Source organism: Rhinoderma darwinii, chromosome 8 (genome assembly GCF_050947455.1).
Source record: "Rhinoderma darwinii isolate aRhiDar2 chromosome 8, aRhiDar2.hap1, whole genome shotgun sequence".
NCBI lineage: Eukaryota > Metazoa > Chordata > Amphibia > Anura > Rhinodermatidae > Rhinoderma > Rhinoderma darwinii.
Window position 1 is genome coordinate 5,053,084 of NC_134694.1, and position 23,455 is coordinate 5,076,538.

Below are 23,455 nucleotides of genomic sequence, written 5' to 3' on the forward strand. Positions count from 1 at the left end.
TCAGGCAAGTGGACATTGTTGTTTTTTTTTAACACTCAGCTGAATGTGTCGTATTGAGTGACATCGCTGTGCTGGTGTGGTGACATCGCTGTGCTGGTGCGGTGACATCGCTGGGCTGGTGCGGTGACATCGCTGGGCTGGTGCGGTGACATCGCTGTGCTGGTGCGGTGACATCGCTGGGCTGGTGCGGTGACATCGCTGGGCTGGTGCGGTGACATCGCTGTGCTGGTGCGGTGACATCGCTGGGCTGGTGCGGTGACATCGCTGTGCTGGGGCGGTGACATCGCTGTGCTGGGGCGGTGACATCGCTGTGCTGGGGCGGTGACATCGCTGTGCTGGTGCGGTGACATCGCTGTGCTGGTGCGGTGACATCGCTGTGCTGGTGCGGTGACATCGCTGTGCTGGTGCGGTGACATCGCTGTGCTGGTGCGGTGACATCACTAATTTTCGCTCATAGACTATTGTCAGTCTGACCCTGTTCTGGGGGAGGTGAGATAAAGTGAGCGCGCGATAACCGCTGGAAGTTGATTGGCCGCTATTTATCACCCCAAATCCCTCCAGTAACTCGTACGTTGTTTTACGTTACCGTTCCTCACGTAGCGGCGTGTTTTACTTTACCGCTCATTCCCTGCACTTACCGTATACCAGTTAACCACACCTAAGCGTGCATGAAAGTTTAGTAGAGAATAATACTAAAGGCCCGGGGATGATTGGGGGCTCGGTCACAGAAGTGGGGGCTGCTCTCGTCTCAGGTCAGTGGTTAGATCGCATGCAGAGCTCTGTATTTCTAATATTTTTCAGCAAGCAGTAAACAGAGGCACTTGTGTTTCTTATTTTGTTGTAGAAAAAAAAATTATTTGACAGAAAAGAAATCGGAAAATAAAAGTTTTAATGGATTATAATAAAATATAAACTTGAATGTACGAGTCTCTGGGGTTCTTGTCTTCATTCCTGTGTGATGTTCTTTCCTGAGCAGATCTGAGTTCCCAGAATCCCAAATTTCCCCCCAGTGCCTCCATAACAGCGCCAACTAAAGTGGGGGCTACAATGTCACCCACGTGCCATCCACAATGCCCTGAGTAAGCTACAGTTCCCCTAGTGCCAGAAGTGCAGCTATAAGGGGTGCAGAGGTTGCAGTCGCACTCGGGATCCTGGCGCCGCACACCAGTATTATAACTTGCACATGGTAGGTGGGGGTCCTGTTACAGATTTTGCATTGGGACCCATTTAGGATACGCCTCTAGGTACCAGTCACAAACCCTCCAGTGGCAGCCACAGCTGGAAGTCACTAGTTGTCGGGCATTTGTTCTCTTCTTTGTGCACTTAAGGCTGCATGGCTATGTGATAATGGTTGCCACCTGGCCGGTAAACCGCCAACCTATCGGGCATTTACACTGGGAGGCCGTAAAAGTAATTTATTTTTGCAAAATAAGACGCGTGCGCAGTCCGCTTACTGCCTGTTCACATCTGCGTTCAGCTTTCCGTTATTAGGCTCCGTCAGAGGAGCAGAGCAATGAAAGTGACGGAAGCACCGATTCCGTTGAACAACGGAAACTCATTGACTTTAATGGGTTTTAATTTGGGGTGTCTGTGGTTTTACCGGAAACAATAGCTCCGCTTGCTGTGCTATAGTTTCCGGTATTTTCGGCGGGCTCTGCGATGGAGGCCCTGGGAAAATCTCCAATACAGATGTGAACAGGCCCTTACTTCCTATTTAAATTGGATGCTCCTCCTTTACCATGTCGCCCAGCCGTAGGAACGTCATCAGCGTCAAAACTAGGTTAAATGTGAGATAGGCGCAAGCGGGAGATGGCAGCGGGCAAGGCAGCAGAGAGCCCGAGACCCTCATAGTCAGCCCCTGGACATGTTTTACGACTTAGGCTATGTTCACACGCTTAAAAAAAAAACGGCTGTAAATACGGAGCTGCTTTCAAGGGACAACAGCTGATTTTCAGCTGTTTTTTACAGCTGTTTTTTGGAGCTGTTTTTCTATTGAGTCGATGAAAAACGGCTCAAGAAGTGACATGCACTTCTTTTTACGAGGCGTTTTTTTACAGGCCAATTTTTAAAAATGGCCGCGTAAATAACGGCCCGTGGGAACGGAACACCGTTTTTCCCATTGAAATCAATGGGCAGATGTTTAGAGGCGTTCAGCCCCTGAATTTTTTGCCGTTTTACAGGCTGAAAATAGGCCGCGTGAACATACCCTTAGGCGAAATTCACACGAACGTTGCAGTTCCGTGTGTCATCAGAGTTTGGTGCGTGGCTGCGTGATTTACACGCATATGGCATCCTTACGACATGCGGTTTCGATGCTTAGTAACTGCAATGAATGTGGTGGTTTTTTTTCCCTTCATTTATTTAACAACTGTAGCGCGAATCACGCGTGACACACCGAAGTGCTTCCGTGTGCTGTGCGCGATTTTCACGCACCCATTGACTTCAATGGGTGCGTGATGCGCGAAAAACGGGCAAGTATAGGACATGCAGTGAGTTTTACGCAGCGGTCACACGCTGCGTGAAAATCACGGAGTGTCTGAACGACCCGACTGACTAACATAGGTCCGTGCGAGGCGCGTGATTTTCACGCTCGTATCACGGATGTGAACTACGCTCGTGTAAATAAAGCCTTACAGGGGGTCATTGTGTGAGGCCCGTAGACCTGAGTGTCAATAAACTACGTCACCCATACTTTTGAGTAGTGACATCAGGGCAATTCCTAGCAGCAATGTATTGAGCCGCGCACAACGTTTTTCGGCAAATGCACCGTGTGTAAATACACGCTGAGCCTGGTCTGTATTTTTGGATGTAAAAAGTGATGGTCTCTACTACAATAAAACTAGCATCAAACTCCCGGAAGACCTCGTCTCAGTCCTTTTGACACCCGGGTGCCGCCGCAGATAACGTCCTGCCGCCGGGCACCTTCACCAGAACACTGTCTATTTAGACGCCTGGGAGTCAAGATTGCAAACTGGGGGGATAAGGGGAGGTGAGTATCTACAGTCTGGGGTCTGTACTTGTTTAGGTGGTCTTTTTTGGTATCTATTTAAGGGGTCTGATTGGGCGGTCAGGGTTTCCAACCTCCACTTCAGTCATTTCTGGACAACTGCACTAAAAATCACAACAGACCAAAATTTTTACGGACACATTACATTATCATTGCCTGAGCACTGCGCAGTGTGCGAGGAGTGACTGACCAATCACAACCCGGTGGTGGCTTTCCCACGCTCACTTAGCGTGGGAAACGTGCAAGCGGGGCTGTAATTGGTGAGTCCGGCTCACTCTACCGCCACCGCGCTCTGCCTGACGTCACTCACATTTAGGGGCGGACGGAGCCAAGTGAATACATAGTTGCCAACATTTTTTTTTTTTTTCCAGAGACACATAGCGTGTGGCTTCTTTGGTGGGTCTGTCTTATGGGGACGTGACTTATCTGGTGGGTGTGGCTTTCTTACCAGAATTACTTCATGCCCTCTGATAGTGCCCTCCGTAGATAGTGCCACACAGCCCCCCTGTAGATAGTGCCACACAGCCCACCTGTAGATAGTGCCACACAGCCCCCCCCTGTAGATAGCACCACACACAGCCCCCCTGCAGATAGTGCCACACAGCCCACCTGTAGATAGTGCCACACAGCCCCCCCTGTAGATAGCACCACACACAGCCCCCCTGCAGATAGTGCCACACAGCCCACCTGTAGATAGTGCCACACAGCCCACCTGTAGATAGTGCCACACAGCCCACCTGTAGATAGCACCACACACAGCCCCCCTGCAGATAGTGCCACACAGCCCCCCCCTGTAGATAGCACCACACACAGCCCCCCTGCAGATAGTGCCACACAGCCCACCTGTAGATAGTGCCACACAGCCCACCTGTAGATAGTGCCACACAGCCCACCTGTAGATAGTGCCACACAGCCCACCTGTAGATAGTGCCACACAGCCCACCTGCAGATAGTGCCACACAGCCCCCCTGCAGATAGTGCCACACAGCCCCCCTGCAGATAGTGCCACACAGCCCACCTGCAGATAGTGCCACACAGCCCACCTGTAGATAGTGCCACACAGCCCCCCTGCAGATAGTGCCACACACAGCCCCCCTGTAGATAGTGTCACACAGCCCCCCTGTAGATAGTGCCACACAGCCCCCTGTAGATGGTGCCACACACCCCATCTGTAGATAGTGCCACACAGCCCCCTGCAGATAGTGCCACACAGCCCCCCTGCAGATAGTGGCACACAGCCCCCTGCAGATAGTGGCACGCATCCCCCTGTAGATAGTGCCACGCAGCCCACTTGTAGATAGTGCCATACAGCCCCCTGCAGATAGTGCCACACAGCCCATCTGTAGATAGTGCCACACAGCCCATCTGTAGATAGTGCCACACAGCCCACCTGTAGATAGTGCCATACAGCCCCCTGCAGATAGTGCCACACAGCCCATCTGTAGATAGTGCCACACAGCCCATCTGTAGATAGTGCCATACAGCCCATCTGTAGATAGTGCCACGCATCCCCCCTGTAGATAGTGCCACGCAGCCCCCTGCAGATAGTGCCACACAGCCCACCTGTAGATAGTGCCATACAGCCCATCTGTAGATAGTGCCACGCATCCCCCCTGTAGATAGTGCCACACAGCCCACATGTAGATAGTGCCACACAGCCCACCTGTAGATAGTGCCATACAGCCCCCTGCAGGTAGTGCCACACAGCCCACCTGTAGATAGTGCCACACAGCCCCCCTGTAGATAGTGCCACACAGCCCCCCTGTAGATAGTGCCACACAGCCCATCTGTAGATAGTGCCACACAGCCCCCCTGCAGATAGTGCCACACAGCCCATCTGTAGATAGTGCCACACAGCCCCCCTGTAGATAGTGCCACACAGCCCATCTGTAGATAGTGCCACACAGCCCCCCTGCAGATAGTGCCACACAGCCCATCTGTAGATAGTGCCACACAGCCCATCTGCAGATAGTGCCACACAGCCCCCCTGTAGATAGTGCCACACAGCCCCCCTGTAGATAGTGCCACACAGCCCATCTGCAGATAGTGCCACACAGCCCCCCTGTAGATAGTGCCACACAGCCCCCCTGTAGATAGTGCCACACAGCCCATCTGTAGATAGTGCCACACAGCCCCCCTGCAGATAGTGCCACACAGCCCCCCTGCAGATAGTGACACACAGCCCATCTGTAGATAGTGCCACACAGCCCACCTGTAGATAGTGCCATACAGCCCCCTGCAGATAGTGCCACACAGCCCATCTGTAGCTAGTGCCACACAGCCCCCGTTAATAGAGCAATACACCCCTCCTGTAGATAGTGACACACAGCCCATCTGTAGATAGTGCCACACAGCCCCCGTTAATAGAGCAATACACCCCTCCTGTAGATAGTGCCACATACCGCCCTGTAGATAGCGCCACCCTGAAGACGCAGACACAATTGAATATGGCAGTGGCCCGGACAGTAATTTTCTTGGACCGTGTCTGTGAAGTCGGAAAGTCCCGGCAAATTCGGGACTGTTGGCAACTATGAGATTCTGAATAATGCGGCGGCGGTCTCATTGAGGTCATGTGACTGGACTGGTCCAATCCTGGCATTGACCTTAGTCAGACCGTTATTCTCTGGGCTCCGTCCGCTCTCCCGCTCCTAAATGTGTTTGCCACGGGACGCGGCCTATTCTTCCGTGTTTGCGCTGCGCATGTACATTTTGGCGCATCCGCAGTGCAACGTTTCGGGAGATAGATGATAAATCCTGGTGGTTTTTTTTCAGCCGGACACTGCGGATGGCAGAAAAAACACCCGTTTTTTTGTGGACAGTCCGTAAATTTATGGACGGTTGGCAACCCTGTGGGCGGTGTGGAGCGGTGTGGAGCTGAGGGGCTGTATTTGTTTACGGATCGATGGTCTGTACTAATTTTTGGGTGCGATTAAGGGGGTGGTATGCACAACTTGCAATTCAAATGCGTTTAGTTGGGGGGCATGCGGCATATAAATGGGCGGGGCATGTTATAAAAACGTTGTCAATACATTGCATTTAGTCATTTCCCCGATGTCACTACTCAAAAGTTGACAAGTCTGCGTCACATAGGTTATTGCTGACGCTATAATCGGTGGGTTTATGTAGAACATAAGTAATAGGGTAGAGTAGCAAAGAAAATAATTTGAAATATAAACTTTTAATTGCCCATGAAATAGTTAAAACATATTGAACATTATCAATGATAATAATTTTCTTTATAGTTTATTATAATTTATCATCCACGTTAGATGAACGCGTCTCCATAGTAACGCGGCCAGAGGAAGTGACGTAGGGCCAAACGCTCTCTCGCTTGGTCAGTGTTCTGGATTCTTATTGGTCAAGCAAAAAGCACGGGCGGGTTGATAGCTGATTGGCCGCTGTGTTCTCTCTGACAGAAGATGGCGGAGAAGGGTTTGCAGCGGATTCCTGTGGTAGATATAGACCCGGACGGCGTGTTTAAGTACGTGCTGATCCGGGTCAATGTGACGGAAGGTTCGGACGAGTACAAGGACGTCGTGAGGGGATACGGCTGGGCGGAGTATCACGGTGAGCGTCGCCCCGCCCCCAGCTGACAGGCGGCGCGCGGAGTGATGGACGTTACCTCACCGTTTACCACCTGCCGGTCGTACGAGCGTTGTGCGCCACAGGGGGCTGCTGGGTAGAAATAATGACGGTACTCCCAGTATATAGGGAATACATTCAGTAATGCTGCTCCCAGTATAAGTGCAATGTAAGTAACGAGAGTACTCCCGGCACTGAGGAGATATAAGTAACGAGAGTACTCCCGGCACTGAGGGGATATAAGTAACGAGAGTACTCCCGGCACTGAGGAGATATAAGTAACGAGAGTACTCCCGGCACTGAGGGGATATAAGTAACGAGAGTACTCCCGGCACTGAGGAGATATAAGTAACGAGAGTACTCCCGGCACTGAGGGGATATAAGTAACGAGAGTACTCCCGGCACTGAGGGGATATAAGTAACGAGAGTACTCCCGGCACTGAGGAGATATAAGTAACGAGAGTACTCCCGGCACTGAGGAGATATAAGTAACGAGAGTACTCCCGGCACTGAGGGGATATAAGTAACGAGAGTACTCCCTGCACTGAGGGGATATAAGTAACGAGAGTACTCCCGGCACTGAGGGGATATAAGTAACGAGAGCACTCCCGGCACTGAGGAGATATAAGTAACGAGAGTACTCCCGGCACTGAGGGGATATAAGTAACGAGAGTACTCCCGGCACTGAGGGGATATAAGTAACGAGAGTACTCCCGGCACTGAGGGGATATAAGTAACGAGAGTACTCCCGGCACTGAGGAGATATAAGTAACGAGAGTACTCCCGGCACTGAGGGGATATAAGTAACGAGAGTACTCCCGGCACTGAGGGGATATAAGTAACGAGAGTACTCCCGGCACTGAGGAGATATAAGTAACGAGAGTACTCCCTGCACTGAGGGGATATAAGTAACGAGAGTACTCCCGGCACTGAGGGGATATAAGTAACGAGAGTACTCCCGGCACTGAGGGGATATAAGTAACGAGAGTACTCCCGGCACTGAGGGGATATAAGTAACGAGAGTACTCCCGGCACTGAGGAGATATAAGTAACGAGAGTACTCCCGGCACTGAGGAGATATAAGTAACGAGAGTACTCCCGGCACTGAGGGGATATAAGTAACGAGAGTACTCCCGGCACTGAGGAGATATAAGTAACGAGAGTACTCCCGGCACTGAGGGGATATAAGTAACGAGAGTACTCCCTGCACTGAGGAGATATAAGTAACGAGAGTACTCCCGGCACTGAGGAGATATAAGTAACGAGAGCACTCCCGGCACTGAGGAGATATAAGTAACGAGAGCACTCCCGGCACTGAGGGGATATAAGTAACGAGAGTACTCCCTGCACTGAGGAGATATAAGTAACGAGAGTACTCCCTGCACTGAGGAGATATAAGTAACGAGAGTACTCCCGGCACTGAGGAGATATAAGTAACGAGAGTACTCCCTGCACTGAGGAGATATAAGTAACGAGAGCACTCCCGGCACTGAGGGGATATAAGTAACGAGAGTACTCCCTGCACTGAGGAGATATAAGTAACGAGAGTACTCCCGGCACTGAGGAGATATAAGTAACGAGAGTACTCCCGGCACTGAGGGGATATAAGTAACGATGGTACTCCCGGCACTGAGGAGATATAAGTAACGATGGTACTCCCGGCACTGAGGAGATATAAGTAATAGAGTACTCCCGGCACTGAGGAGATATAAGTAACGAGAGTACTCCCGGCACTGAGGAGATATAAGTAACGAGAGTACTCCCGGCACTGAGGGGATGTAAGTAGTGATGGTACTCCCATGAGTGTCAGGTTATCTACAGAGCGTGGTCTGGTTCGAGCAGCGGCATAGCTATGGGATTGTGATAACAAGGTGACTCCCAGTGCTGGAGTACTCTGTAATGACGGGGAGGATGTTGTGCTCAGTCTATTATTTTATACTCCTTGTTACTCAGGAGACCGTCCTTTGCTTCTTTTTGCAGCTGATATCTATGACAAGGTGGCGGCAGAGATAGAGAAGGATCGGGTCTATGACTGCGAGTGTCTGGGCGGAGGCCGCATCAACCACGCCAGCAGCAGCAAGAAAATCCACGTTTACGGCTACTCTGTGGTAATCTGTCCCATTGGGCGGGGTCACACTTATCCCTATTGTTTTGGGATGTCACTGGCACTGTCTAAATTTCTTGTGGTAGTTTTTGCAGGTGCCTTAGGCCGTGTTCACACAGTGCATATTTACTACTGATTTTGCATGCGGTTTTTAAGCCAAAACCAGTAACAGAATCTTAAGAGAAGAAATAGATAAAGAAGGGCCTTATAGGTCTCCTCTCTTCGATCCAATTCTGGTTTTGGATTAAAAAAATGCATGCAAAATCTGCACTGTGTGAGCAAGGCCTTAAAGGGGTTTTCCAGCTCCAAAAAATGGATGGCCTATCTTCAGTACAGGCAATCAATCAAATCCAGACACTGGACAAGCATAGAATGTATGGAGACTTCAGCTTTGAAGCTGCAGAATAGTGAGTGCAGCTCTGGAGTATAATACAGGATATAACTCAGGATCAGTACAGGATAAGTAATGTAATGTATGTACACAATGACTCCACCAGCAGAATAGTGAGTGCAGCTCTGGAGTATAATACAGGATGTAACTCAGGATCAGTACAGGATAAGTAATGTAATGTATGTACACAATGACTCCACCAGCAGAATAGTGAGTGCAGCTCTGGAGTATAATACAGGATGTAACTCAGGATCAGTACAGGATAAGTAATGTAATGTATGTACACAATGACTCCATCAGCAGAATAGTGAGTGCAGCTCTGGAGTATAATACAGGATATAACTCAGGATCAGTACAGGATAAGTAATGTAATGTATGTACACAGTGACTCCACCAGCAGAATAGTGAGTGCAGCTCTGGAGTATAATACAGGATATAACTCAGGATAAGTAATGTAATGTATGTATACAGTGACTCCACCAGCAGAATAGTGAGTGCAGCTCTGGAGTATAATACAGGATGTAACTCAGGATCAGTACAGGATAAGTAATGTAATGTATGTACACAGTGACTCCATCAGCAGAATAGTGAGTGCAGCTCTGGAGTATAATACAGGATATAACTCAGGATCAGTACAGGATAAGTAATGTAATGTATGTACACAGTGACTCCACCAGCAGAATAGTGAGTGCAGCTCTGGAGTATAATACAGGATGTAACTCAGGATCGGTACAGGATAAGTAATGTAATGTATGTACACAGTGACTCCAGCAGCAGAATAGTGAGTGCAGCTCTGGAGTATAATACAGGATATAACTCAGGATCAGTACAGGATAAGTAATGTAATGTATGTACACAGTGACTCCACCAGCAGAATAGTGAGTGCAGCTCTGGAGTATAATACAGGATATAACTCAGGATCAGTACAGGATAAGTAATGTAATGTATGTACACAGTGACTCCACCAGCAGAATAGTGAGTGCAGCTCCGGAGTATAATACAGGATATAACTCAGGATCAGTACAGGATAAGTAATGTAATGTATGTACACAGTGACTCCACCAGCAGAATAGTGAGTGCAGCTCTGGAGTATAATACAGGATGTAACTCAGGATCAGTACAGGATAAGTAATGTAATGTATGTACACAGTGACTCCACCAGCAGAATAGTGAGTGCAGCTCTGGAGTATAATACAGGATGTAACTCAGGATCAGTACAGGATAAGTAATGTAATGTATGTACACAGTGACTCCACCAGCAGAATAGTGAGTGCAGCTCTGGAGTATAATACAGGATATAACTCAGGATCAGTACAGGATAAGTAATGTAATGTATGTACACAGTGACTCCACCAGCAGAATAGTGAGTGCAGCTCCGGAGTATAATACAGGATATAACTCAGGATCAGTACAGGATAAGTAATGTAATGTATGTACACAGTGACTCCACCAGCAGAATAGTGAGTGCAGCTCTGGAGTATAATACAGGATGTAACTCAGGATCAGTACAGGATAAGTAATGTAATGTATGTACACAGTCACTTCACAAGCAGAATAGTGAGTGCAGCTCCGGAGTATAATACAGGATATAACTCAGGATCAGTAATGTATGTACACAGTGATTGAACTCTTTATGTAGATTAGTTTTATGTGACCTGTGGAATGATGATCGCATGAAGCACTTTTTTCTGCGGTAATTTACAGATCTTTTGTTGATAGGTAAATGAAGTCTTGCGGCTCTTTTTCTGATCAGTGAATGTGCTATGATGATGGCTTCTGTAGGGCACAGATCCAGGTCCAGGAGTCATTGTGTAGCCCGGATCTGAGAGATCATTCTTGGGTAAATGTTTGCTCAATACCAGTGGGGGTCTTGTTATAGGGCTGTGCCCATCATCCACTGCAGGCTGGTCAGTTCATCACCCCAAGATACTCTGTGATTTACTCTTAACACTACAGGCAAGACTGATCTATTTTGTTACACCTAGTGTAGGGACACCAGAGAGAACCCCCTGTGCCATCTAATGCCCCCTCAGGATCTGCACTGGCCATAACACTGGTTGTTCCTCTCTCCTTAATCATGGTAAATTATAAAGTGAATTTGGGTGGTTGCTTAGTAACCGGCACTGCTTCCGAGGTGAACATGAAGGGACCAGAGTGGTCCCTAGAAGGCTGATTGAATGAATCTTTCCACCACAATAGCAATTCTGTACCTTGTATTTTGCGTTCCTTAGTGCTCCTTAGGTAACGTTACAGTAGTAAAACCTAATAATATAACCTTAGCGGATTTATTTCCTTTTTTAATGCTTTCTTTTTCTGTGTTTATACCTCTGCAGGGTTTTGGCCGGGCCAGACACGAAGCGACCGTGGAGTTAATAAAAACAAAATATCCAGAATATGAAGTAACCTGGTCAGATGAAGGATACTAAATAAAGGCCGCACAAGCAACCTAACCTATGCTGTTATCAGATTTGGAAACCAATAACCTGCGTCTCTTCCCTTTGCCCACAAGGGGGCAGCGTTGTATTTACTAATGATCCGGATAGGTTTGTTAGGTCCTGTGTCAGTATAGCAGGTGGCATCGTGATAGATCAGTGCAGCGCCACCTGTTGACTGCAACATAAAACCAATTTTGCAAAGTTTTTTTCTTATATAGTGGTGGTGTCGTACATTGCAACGAGTTCATTTTACAACCTGCAGCTCAAATCAGGATGGTATGGAAAACATGACTGCTTGCACTGTGTTCTTGGATGTATTCGTGATATAATAACCTGCTATCCACAAACATCATGGTTGTCAATATAAAAGAATCCGTAAGAAGATTGGTATTCTCACCAGACGCTCCGCTCCCTCCACTGCCTGAAGCCGACATGGGCACGTAAAGACCTTCTCACCACTGATGACTATAGTCCATATAGTGTTCCCTTATATCAGGCAGTTCAATGTCTGGTGTTTGCCTATTGCTAAAATCCTATGTAAATAAACGAACATGCTGGCAATGTAAAATCCGCCTTGTCATTACTATATGTTGTGTGATTTAAAGGGAAACGCCAGCCCGGCTGTGATATGTTGAACAAAGATTCTGCAGTTAAATTTACATGGAATGTTGAGTAACGTTGTCAATTCTTTACTTGACTTTTCTTGTACTGATTTGGAGTTGCATGATCTTTTCGTTCTCTATGTGTAAAGCTAAATTTAGAATTCTGATGGTTTCCTGATACTAGAAAGCAGAACATTGTGATAGCAAATCTGTTGGGTCACATGTCTGACAAAGGGGTGGAGCTAAATTGCTGTCTGTTTCCAATGGCAACCAGCAGAATGTTAAAAACTGCTCTGGATGTGATTGGAGGAGATCTTATATTATATACTAATTTATTTAACAAGTCAAGCAAACTTGGTAAATTCAATGTTCAATTATAAAGGGCTAATCCTAATTTTGTGCTCTATTTCTGCTATGTGTGAAGGGCAGCGATAACCACTGAACATACTTATGGCTCAGAGCTCTGGTTCTCATTTTTCAAGACCTCTTCATCCCCATAATGCAAGACCTGAGCCTCCCATAGGTGCTAAAGGTGCCATCTCTGTTACAGGATGTATTTACAGCTCTATGGCATTGTTTTTAGGATGACTGGATGGCATCAGGCAGCCTGGTAGGGGATCTCCCACCTCCTTTCTGGACCATCTGGAGGTGAAGCTCTGCCAAGGAGCAACATATGTCTCGTAGAAATAAGACCGTCAGGAAGGGTTGTTGCAGGTTATCGGCTATTAGTTATATTTCGTAAGTTTATAATAAAAATGTACGGTATGTATTAGGGTATGTTCACACGGCCTATTTACGGACGTAATTCGGGCGTTTTAACCCCCGAATTACGTCCGAAATTACGGCTTGAAAAGCGTTGACAAACATCTGCCCATTGAAAGCAATGGGCTGACGTTTGTCTGTTCACACGAGTAAATAGACGCCCGCGTCAAAGAAGTGTCATGACGCTTCTTCAGACGTAAATGGAGCCGTTTTCCATGGACTCCATGGAAAACCAGCTCCAGTTACGTCCGTAATGGACGCGGCGTACAAGCGCCTGCACATGCCGTTCTCCTGAAAACAGCCCCATAATTTCAGCCGTTACGGACGCTGCCGTGTGAACATACCCTTAGACACCACCTGCGTGCGGTATATCGACGATGTTCGTTTCTGCTGCTTTTTGAAAATCGTAATTATAATCGTAATTATATAAACAAATACTTAATTATTTAAAGGCTGTGTAAACGATTGCTGGGCGTTTTTTTTAATAATCTGGTCAGTCTGTTTGGTGTAACTTTATAATTAGTCTTTATTCAAATTTAGTTTTAGTTTCTTAGATACAGCTACTCTGTATTCTCTATACGGAGCAGCTGTGTTTTCGCTGCCTGAATCCGTCAGTCCTGACGGGTTCAGTGTCCGCGTGTCCTGTGTCTCTGACAGGAACAGGATTTAGACGTGATGGGAACAGGATTTAGCGCTACATACGGCTGCTCAGTATAGAGAATACAGAGGAGCTGTATCTCAAAAAGTAAAACAAATTTTTAATAAAAAATTAATTATCAAGGTACACCAAACACTGACTGACCTGACTATATATAAAAAAAAAAAATGCCCATCAAAGGTGTACATAGCCTTTAAAGGGGGTTTTCTGGGACTATAATATTGGTGGCCTTTCCATAGAATAGGCATTCAATATCAGACCGGTGGGAGTATGACTCGTGGCCCCTCTGCGATCACCTGACTGAAGGGGATGCGGCGCTATATCAAACACTACGTTCCCTTGTTACCAGGCACAGCGCCGTACAGTTGGTAGTGGCTGTGCCGGTTATTGCAGCTCAGTCCTATTCACTAGTATTCAATCCCATCCACTGTATTATAAAATACTCTGTGCTGCTTGGGGCACCCTGCTAGGTTTGTGGGCCTTGCTGCTTAACCCCTCCTCACATGACACGATCACATGCAATTCTGTCCTCACTAGTAAACATGTCAATTTCTCTCGCAAAATCTGCTCCTTTTACTACTGCATCAGTCGGACCTCACACTCGTCTCTGTTCACATTGGCATTATGGCGCCAGGTCATAACGGAAGACGTGTCGCTGTGCCGGATCAAAATGGAGCCCAGCGAACCCCATAGACATGATAGATTCCATTGAAGTTGATTTCTGACAGCAAGAATATAGCTGCGTTTCAACTATTCTAGTCAAGTGACAGAACTCGTACGGCAGTGTGAACAAAACCTTACATCAGTACTTGAGTGGACCGGTCACCACCCCCCCCCCTTCCTAAAATACTCTGTCCTGCTGGGGGTCTCTTTACACTTCCTGTTTATGGCTTTCTATTTACCAACATAACTGCATCCTCTTTCATGAAATAAATGCTTGTGTATTGATCTGTATTGAACAGAAATGTAAATGAGCCCCACGTCTTGCAGTTATATGAAGATGAGGTTCTACGTTTTAGGCTATGTTCACACGCACAATTAAAAACGGCTGAAAACTGCCTCAGATTTTCAGCCGTTTTTTAAGTAGAAAACATTTTTTGAGGCTTTGTTTTTTTTTTTCGTTAAGGGCCAGTTCACACTGGGTTTTTTTGATGCGGAAGCCGCGCCAAAAAACAGCCGAAAATGCCTCCCATTGATTTCAATGGGAGGTGGAGGTGTTTTTTTCCCGCGAGTGGAAAACCGTCTCGCTGTAAAAAGAATCGACATGCGACTATCTTGTGGGGTTTTCCGCCTCAAAAACCTCATTAAATCAATGGGAGACGGAAATAAACGCGTTTTTTGGTAAAAACCGCTCGCAGTTACTCCTTTTTTCTGTTAAAGAGATAGCTAAAAAAAAAAAGCCTCAAAAACCGCGTGTGGTGCAAAACCACTTCAAAAAACCGGGGCTGATTTTTCCAGGCAGATTTTTCTGCCTGCAAAAAACTCAGTGTGAACATACCCTTAAATATTTTTGGAGCTGCTTTTCAATTAACCCTATGAAAACCAGCTTAAAAAACGGCTCAAAAGCTCCTTTTTACGTGGCGTCTTTTTACGCGCAGTTTTTTAAAAAGCGTGGCTTAAAAAAAAAACTTGTCTGAACTAAACACCGTTTTTCCCATTGATTACAATAGAAAGCTGCTGCTTGTCGGCGTTTCACTAGCGTTTTTCAAGGGGTATTTTGAGGCGTTTACATCCCGAAATACGCCTGAAAACACTGGGTGTGAACATACCCCTAGAAGTAAGATTGTCCCTACGCCAGGTCATAAAATTTTGTTCCAAGTATTTATGGCTTTATAGCTGCGATCAGCAGAGTTTGGTCTAAGGTCAGATGTGATGTGCGCGGTGTCAGTCATTTGTGTTCCACAATCAGGTCACGATGTGCGCCGTGTGCGCATATTTTACCTCTGATTTATAGTTGTCCGACAATTAACCCTCTACTGAACTACCATAATCTACATTTTACCTGCACCGACACATGGTAACAAACTAACAGGACACAGGGGAGATTAGTGCTGCTGATGTGTTTAGCTGTCAGAGGATTGTCCAGACATACATTGTTACGACGCCCCGGCTGTGAGTTTATTAGTTCTGCGCAGGTTTACAGTCTCTGGATGTAAACAAGGATGTTCACATTCACTGACCGAAAGCAGAGATCTTGAAAACAGTTAGGAATTAAAACACAAACAATAACAGAAAGCTTCAGCGCTTTTCATTATACGATAATTAGGCTTTATTTACAGCAGAGCGGACGAGCCCTTTTTACTCTAGTCTTTTTGTTTCCACAATAATGTAATAAAATGTAATCTTGTGTAATTTTCCATAATTATTAACTGATAGGTGGCGCTCTTATGTCCTTTTCTAACTCTATTTTGTACTTGCTTTTTATTTCTGACCCTTTTGTGGTGTTTTTTTTTTGCTTATTCTGCAGAGCCCGGCTGTGATATGTTCTGCATTCCTGCAGAGCTACGAGGTCTGGTCATCCAGGGGGTGAAAGTCCACTTCCCTATTTCTGAGAAGTTCCCTACGCTATTCGAAGTTCTCTTGGGACTGTATCATGAGGAGCGCAAACATCTCCCTGCTCTTCCTCGCCTGGTTCAGCTCCGGTAAGTGCTGACAGACAGATCAGACCGGCTTTTAAGGGTTAATTGGCTCATGGTAACGCTATTGGCTGTTTATCCCGATTCGTTACGGTTTGGGACATAGTAATAAAAAAGGAGGTGTGAAGTGGCCATATTTCGAGGAGGGGGGTTGCAGGTGAGTATCGGTTACCTGTTAGAATGGTCCTACTTGAGACGGTTGTATGTGACGCATTACCGATGCTCGTGGTCTCATGCCCTTTCTTGATAAGGGAATTAAAACAGGTCATAAGGTGACACAGATATCACAGACCGGCCCCTCACGGTTCAGCGTAGGCCCCGTGTCAGTAGCAGTACCAGTCTTTCCCAGTCCATTGCACTGGTTTCCCTTTAAAATGCACTAGACGCCAACGATGTGCTGTAAGAATACAAGTCCCAGCCTCGCTGGTCTAGGAGAACACCTACCTGACATACTGGGACTTGTAGTTCCCAAACGGTTGAGAAGGCAATAGTCGCCTGTTGCTAATATTCAAGGACTTCTAGTCCCATAATGACTGTGAATCTACAAATGGCCTCCCCAGTGGTCATGGCGGTTTTGCAAAGAACTGGAGAGCAAGGAGACTTCTTAGCGCTTCTGAGGAAGACATTGAAGGTTGTGCTGGGACTTGTAGTTCCATAGGGACTGGAAAGTCGTAGACTGGTCTAGAGGCTGAATTTGTGTCGGTGTTTGGAAATAATCCATGATTTTCGGAGGGGGGGATATGAGGACTACAGAGAAATTATACCCAGGGCTTTAATTCTCACTGCATGTATGTTACCTTTGCTGCAGTTTCGTGGGGTCCATCGCAGTTGTCAACCACAGGTCCCAGACTTTGGGATCATGAAAAATGCTATTTGGGGGTTTTCACAGACTCCGCAGTTATCTTGAGGTGCAAATATATTTTGGCTGGAAACGAACTACTGCTGAGCTCCGATGATTGTTTTGGACGGGGAGTGCAGTGCAGCGGTGCTGTACGGTAATGCTGTACCTGTTGTACTGCGGATTAATAATTATAGATGTCAGTTAGGACGTCAGCCGGACTAGAGCACCTGAGACTGACCGCCGCACCTGTACGGATACAGGTTACTGCCTAAGAACCGAGACGGACTTGAGCTGCTCATAGACGTGTTATAGATCGCAATAAATGACTCCCACTTAGCCACAATTTCATACACACACACACGTTTGGCTCTGCATGTTATTTTAATAAGGAGAGGGAGACAAGTGGCCGCCGAACATTCTATCACCGCTTATCATAGACAAAAGATCAAACGGGTCTTGTGTTTACTAATCTGCATCTTGTGTCTCCTTAGCTGTTCCGTCTGCCTCCTCATCCTGTGACACCACAGAGAACCGCTGCAACTTTATATGTGACTGCTGGGACTGCTCCGATGAACGCAACTGCGGTGAGTCATTCAGGCCGCGAGCTCACATCCGTTGCTGTTTGTACGGCCCCAAATCATGGATCCGTGAAACACACACCGCACACGGATGGTTTCCGCGTGCGGTCCGTTGTTTTAACGGACAAATTAATAGAAAGGCCGAGACTGACGCGCGAAAAACGGACAGGAGTAGGACCTGTTCTATTTTTCGCGGCACGGAACCGTTAAAATAACATAAGTGTGCATGGCCCCATAGAAATGAATGGGTCAGTGTGCTATCTGTTAAAAAACGGAACGCACGCTGAAGAATTTCACTGAAGTGTGCTTATATATCTATTAGGCCGTATTCACACGAACGTGTCCGTTTTTCATGCGTTGCAGTTGCGTGTGCCGTTTTTTATGTCCGTGTTGGTGCACATTTTTTTTATTAATTTTTTTCTCGCATTTCTTGAATCACGGACAGCACAGGGATGACCTCCATGTGCGGTCTGTGATTTTTAACGCACCCATAGACGCCAATGGGCGACATGGTCCGCAAAACGGACTAGAATAGGACATGCAGTGAGTTTCACGCAACGGACACACGCTGCGTAAAAAACAACACACGTCTGAACAGCCCCATTGAATTGCATGGCTCCGCACACGGACGTATACAGCGTTAGTGTGAATCAGGCCTTAAACTCCATACCTTTGCACATAGTAGCACATGTAAGGCCGCCTGTAATGGATCACTTTCTGCATCATTAACAACTATAAAAAAAACACATTAAAGGGTTCAAGTTTTATGTAAATAAAGCTTAATCAATGTATGGAGAAAGTTTAGCAACAATACAATTTTCTTTTTTTAAATGTCTTTGCTTGCTGTCAGTGAATGGAAGCATTTCACTATGTATACTAATGAGTAGGTATGGTAGCTTCTCTCCTGTTCTGGAGTCTGCTGGGGCATTCAATAGTACCAAGACAACTCAAGTGGCAACTTTTATGACACCTCTGCAAGTTGTGGCATGCCATTTCCTGGACCCTTTTTTAATTTGGGGGGGGGGGGGTGATTATAAATATTTTTGCATGCTATCTGATGGTCTTCTATTTTCAGGTTATCAACAAAATTCTCCAGTTTGGGGGAGACCCTTCAGCTGTGACTTTGAACATGACGACTGTGGTTGGAAAGACATAAGCACTTCTGATTACCGATGGGTGCGAGACCAGCGGAGCTCTCCCATGTGGCGGTCACGACCCCATGCTGACCACACGCTGGGGAACCGATGGGGTAAACCTCTCATTTAGTTAGTTTGTCATCCATATTTGCATTGAAGAGCATTTCACTCTAAAATAAAATAAAAAAAATCTCCATTGGGTTGTTAAAAATTCCAATCTGCTGTGTCTAAGCTATATCTGTCTCTGGGAAAGATGGATGATTAATCAAAAAGGCAGCAATTACAGCTCCCACGGGGGTGGTTGACCAATTTTCCCAGACCGCTTCGGCCGTTGCAGCGAGCGCCGATCAACAGGACAGCTAATTGATCGGCGCTCGCTTACTCCTGTCACGCGGAGCTATGGATGGGGACGAGCGGTCGTTACTCTGATCGCTCGTCCCCATACATTATTATCATGTCGGCAGCGCCTCTCCCTGTTTACACACCAATATGCGCTGCCGACAATAAAATGTCACTTTTTTAAAACGATACGACCAGCGGATGATCCAGCGTTTGATCGTTCATCTGCTGATCGTTCCCGTTTACACAGGGCAAATATCGGCAACGGGCGCTCTATTAACATTGTCTGCCCGATAATCGTCCAGTGACACAATGTATTACTGTATTAGTAAGTAGATTTACCATTATTGATGCTATTAGAGGACTATTTCCTTCTCGCAGGTTGGTTCATGATGGCGGAAGGACAAATCAGGAAATCTGCTGTATCTGCGCGACTGCAGTCACCGGTCCTCAGAGATGTCGCTGCTACGTGTGAAATCCACGTCCACTACCACATGTATTCTTCAGGTAGGTCTGATTGTGGAATTATTAACTCATGGATCCCTAAACCATCTGAAAACGTTATTCATTATGTTGCGTGTGTCATTCTGCAACTTTAAATATTGTTGTGTTTTAGTCACCGACATGTATGGCATATTGATTGGATTTGACATAAATGTCTGATCGGTGGCGGGCCAACCCCACCGATCACACGAATGAGAGAGCCTGGTTCCATTCCCAGCAGGGAGATAGCTGTGTGTTCACTCTCCATTATAGTGAATAGAATATATGGACACGGTGAGTGCTCTCCCAGCAGTCAGATCATTAGATGTGCCATAAAAGTCTGTGATAAGAAAACCTCTTTAATGTTCTTTAATAACCGTATAAATATTGGTGATGTGTCAGTCTTTTTACATGTTCTATCATTTTGGTAGATTCTCCACAGGTGAATGGGAGCCTCTCAGCGCATCTAGTAGATCGTACACAGACATATACCTTCTGGGAGAGCACGCAGAACAGCGCAAGGTCATGGAGGCGAGTGGTTGTATTTACTGGCAGGATCCCCGGAGAGTTCCAGGTTAAACTTACACCCACATCTCCCCTGACAAACTGCCCCCTCATATGTGTGATGTATGTTAACATGTGCGTGTTCTATAGATTATCTTGACCGCTTCCCGGGACGCTCTCAGCCGAGGAGACTTTGCTGTGGATGATTTGGAGTTCCGTCATTGTAGTTTTCAAGGTAATGTATTACCAAAATGATATGGTGTTCTGTATTCATGGAGTCATAGAACTGAAAGCATGTTAATTAATGTACTGTCCCATATGGACAAAAGTAAAACTAATATAATACTGCCCCCTATGTACAAGAATATAAATACTATAATACTGCTCCCTATATACAAGAATATAACTACTATAATACTGCCCCTATATACAAGAATATAACTACAATACTGCTCCTATATATAAGAATATAACTACTATAATACTGCCGCCTATATACAGGAATATAACTACTATAATACTGCTCCCTATATACAAGAATATAACTACTATAATACTGCTCCCTATATACAAGAATATAACTACTATAATACTGCTCCCTATATACAAGAATATAACTACTATAATACTGCCCCTATATACAAGAATATAACTACTATAATACTGCTCCTATATACAAGAATATAACTACTATATACTGCCCCCTATATACAAGAATATAACTACTATAATACTGCCCCCTATATACAAGAATATAACTACTATAATACTAACCCCTATGTACAAGACTATAACTACTATAATACTGCCCCCTATATACAAGAATATAACTACTATAATACTGCCCCTATATACAAGAATATAACTACTATAATACTGCCCCTATATACAAGAATATAACTACTATAATACTGCCCCTATATACAAGAATATAACTACAATACTGCTCCTATATATAAGAATATAACTACTATAATACTGCCGCCTATATACAGGAATATAACTACTATAATACTGCTCCCTATATACAAGAATATAACTACTATAATACTGCTCCCTATATACAAGAATATAACTACTATAATACTGCTCCCTATATACAAGAATATAACTACTATAATACTGCCCCCTATATACAAGAATATAACTACTATAATACTGCTCCCTATATACAAGAATATAACTACTATAATACTGCCCCCTATATACAAAAATATAACTACTATAATACTAACCCCTATGTACAAGACTATAACTACTATAATACTGCCCCCTATATACAAGAATATAACTACTATAATACTGCCCCTATATACAAGAATATAACTACTATAATACTGCCCCTATATACAAGAATATAACTACTATAATACTGCTCCTATATACAAGAATATAACTACTATAATACTGCCCCCTATATACAAGAATATAACTACTATAATACTGCTCCCTATGTACAAGAATATAACTACTATAATACTACCCCTATATACAAGAATATAACTACTATAATACTGCTCCTATATACAAGAATATAACTACTATAATACTGCTCCCTATATACAAGAATATAACTACTATAATACTGCTTCTATATACAAGAATATAACTACTATAATACTGCCCCTATATACAAGAATATAACTACTATAATACTGCCCCTATATACAAGAATATAACTACTATAATACTGCTCCTATATACAAGAATATAACTACTATAATACTGCCCCTATATACAAGAATATAACTACTATAATACTGCCCCTATATACAAGAATATAACTACTATAATACTGCTCCTATATACAAGAATATAACTACTATAATACTGCCCCCTATATACAAGAATATAACTACTATAATACTGCTCCCTATGTACAAGAATATAACTACTATAATACTACCCCTATATACAAGAATATAACTACTATAATACTGCTCCTATATACAAGAATATAACTACTATAATACTGCTCCTATATACAAGAATATAACTACTATAATACTGCCCCTATATACAAGAATATAACTACTATAATACTGCCCCTATATACAAGAATATAACTACTATAATACTGCTCCTATATACAAGAATATAACTACTATAATACTGCCCCCTATATACAAGAATATAACTACTATAATACTGCTCCCTATGTACAAGAATATAACTACTATAATACTACCCCTATATACAAGAATATAACTACTATAATACTGCTCCTATATACAAGAATATAACTACTATAATACTGCTCCCTATATACAAGAATATAACTACTATAATACTGCCCCTATATACAAGAATATAACTACTATAATACTGCCCCTATATACAAGAATATAACTACTATAATACTGCTCCTATATACAAGAATATAACTACTATAATACTGCTCCTATATACAAGAATATACCTACTATAATACTGCCCCTATATACAAGAATATAACTACTATAATACTGCCCCCTATATACAAGAATATAACTACTATAATACTGCTCCTATATACAAGAATATAACTACTATAATACTGCCCCTATATACAAGAATATAACTACTATAATACTGCTCCTATATACAAGAATATAACTACTATAATACTACCCCTATATACAAGAATATAACTACTATAATACTGCCCCTATATACAAGAATATAACTACTATAATACTGCTCCTATATACAAGAATATAACTACTATAATACTACCCCTATATACAAGAATATAACTACTATAATACTGCCCCTATATACAAGAATATAACTACTATAATACTGCTCCTATACACCGGAATATAACTACTATAATACTGCCCCTATATACAAGAATATAACTACTATAATACTGCCCCCTATATACAAGAATATAACTACTATAATACTGCTCCTATATACAAGAATATAACTACTATAATACTGTCCCTATATACAAGAATATAACTACTATAATACTGCTCCTATATACAAGAATATAACTACTATAATACTGCTCCTATATACAAGAATATAACTACTATAATACTGCCCCCTATATACATGAATATAATTACTATAATACTGCCCCCTGTATACAAGAATATAACTACTATAATACTGCCCCTATACACAAGAATATAACTACTATAATACTGCCCCTATACACAAGAATATAACTACTGTAATACTGCCCCCTATATACAAGAATATAACTACTATAATACTGCTCCTATATACAAGAATATAACTACTATAATACTGCCCCTATATACAAGAATATAACTACTATAATACTGCCCCTATATACAAGAATATAACTACTATAATACTGCTCCTATATACAAGAATATAACTACTATAATACTGCCCCTATATACAAGAATATAACTACTATAATACTGCCCCTATATACAAG

At 44.2% G+C, this 23,455-nt stretch overlaps 2 protein-coding genes across 3 annotated transcripts in view; both read left to right on the forward strand.

Annotated features, from left to right (window-relative positions):
• Positions 1 to 6,358: 6,358 nt before the first annotated feature.
• Positions 6,359 to 12,087, forward strand: PHPT1 (phosphohistidine phosphatase 1). 2 transcript variants are annotated; one of them, XR_012850257.1, is made up of 4 exons: positions 6,359 to 6,574; positions 8,570 to 8,697; positions 10,804 to 10,924; positions 11,418 to 11,534. XR_012850257.1 is itself a non-coding variant. In XM_075834738.1 (3 exons), exons 1-3 carry the CDS (start codon positions 6,427 to 6,429, stop codon positions 11,508 to 11,510), a joined length of 369 nt encoding a protein of 122 aa, XP_075690853.1. In that variant the 5' UTR covers positions 6,365 to 6,426; the 3' UTR covers positions 11,511 to 12,087. The 2 variants fall into 2 exon arrangements, 1 of the variants encoding a protein (XP_075690853.1); XM_075834738.1 differs by lacking the exon at positions 10,804 to 10,924 and having other exon boundaries at positions 6,365 to 6,574; positions 11,418 to 12,087.
• Positions 12,088 to 16,094: 4,007 nt separating this feature from the next.
• Positions 16,095 to 23,455, forward strand: part of MAMDC4 (MAM domain containing 4) — a 67,820-nt gene continuing 60,459 nt past the window's right edge. Inside the window, exons 1-6 of the mRNA XM_075834739.1 lie at positions 16,095 to 16,183; positions 17,510 to 17,602; positions 18,672 to 18,845; positions 19,453 to 19,578; positions 19,986 to 20,128; positions 20,209 to 20,293. Of these exons, the coding sequence (XP_075690854.1) occupies positions 16,135 to 16,183; positions 17,510 to 17,602; positions 18,672 to 18,845; positions 19,453 to 19,578; positions 19,986 to 20,128; positions 20,209 to 20,293 (670 nt within the window). The 5' untranslated portion in view covers positions 16,095 to 16,134. The remainder of the gene's footprint in view (positions 16,184 to 17,509; positions 17,603 to 18,671; positions 18,846 to 19,452; positions 19,579 to 19,985; positions 20,129 to 20,208; positions 20,294 to 23,455) is intronic.

Coding starts and splice junctions, on each gene's coding strand:
- PHPT1 (XM_075834738.1), top strand. CDS start 6,427: ATGGCGGAGAAGGGTTTGCAGCGGATTCCTGTGGTAGATATAGACCCG. Junction 6,575..8,569: donor CGGCTGGGCGGAGTATCACG/GTGAGCGTCGCC, acceptor TTCTTTTTGCAG/CTGATATCTATGACAAGGTG. Junction 8,698..11,417: donor ACGTTTACGGCTACTCTGTG/GTAATCTGTCCC, acceptor ATACCTCTGCAG/GGTTTTGGCCGGGCCAGACA.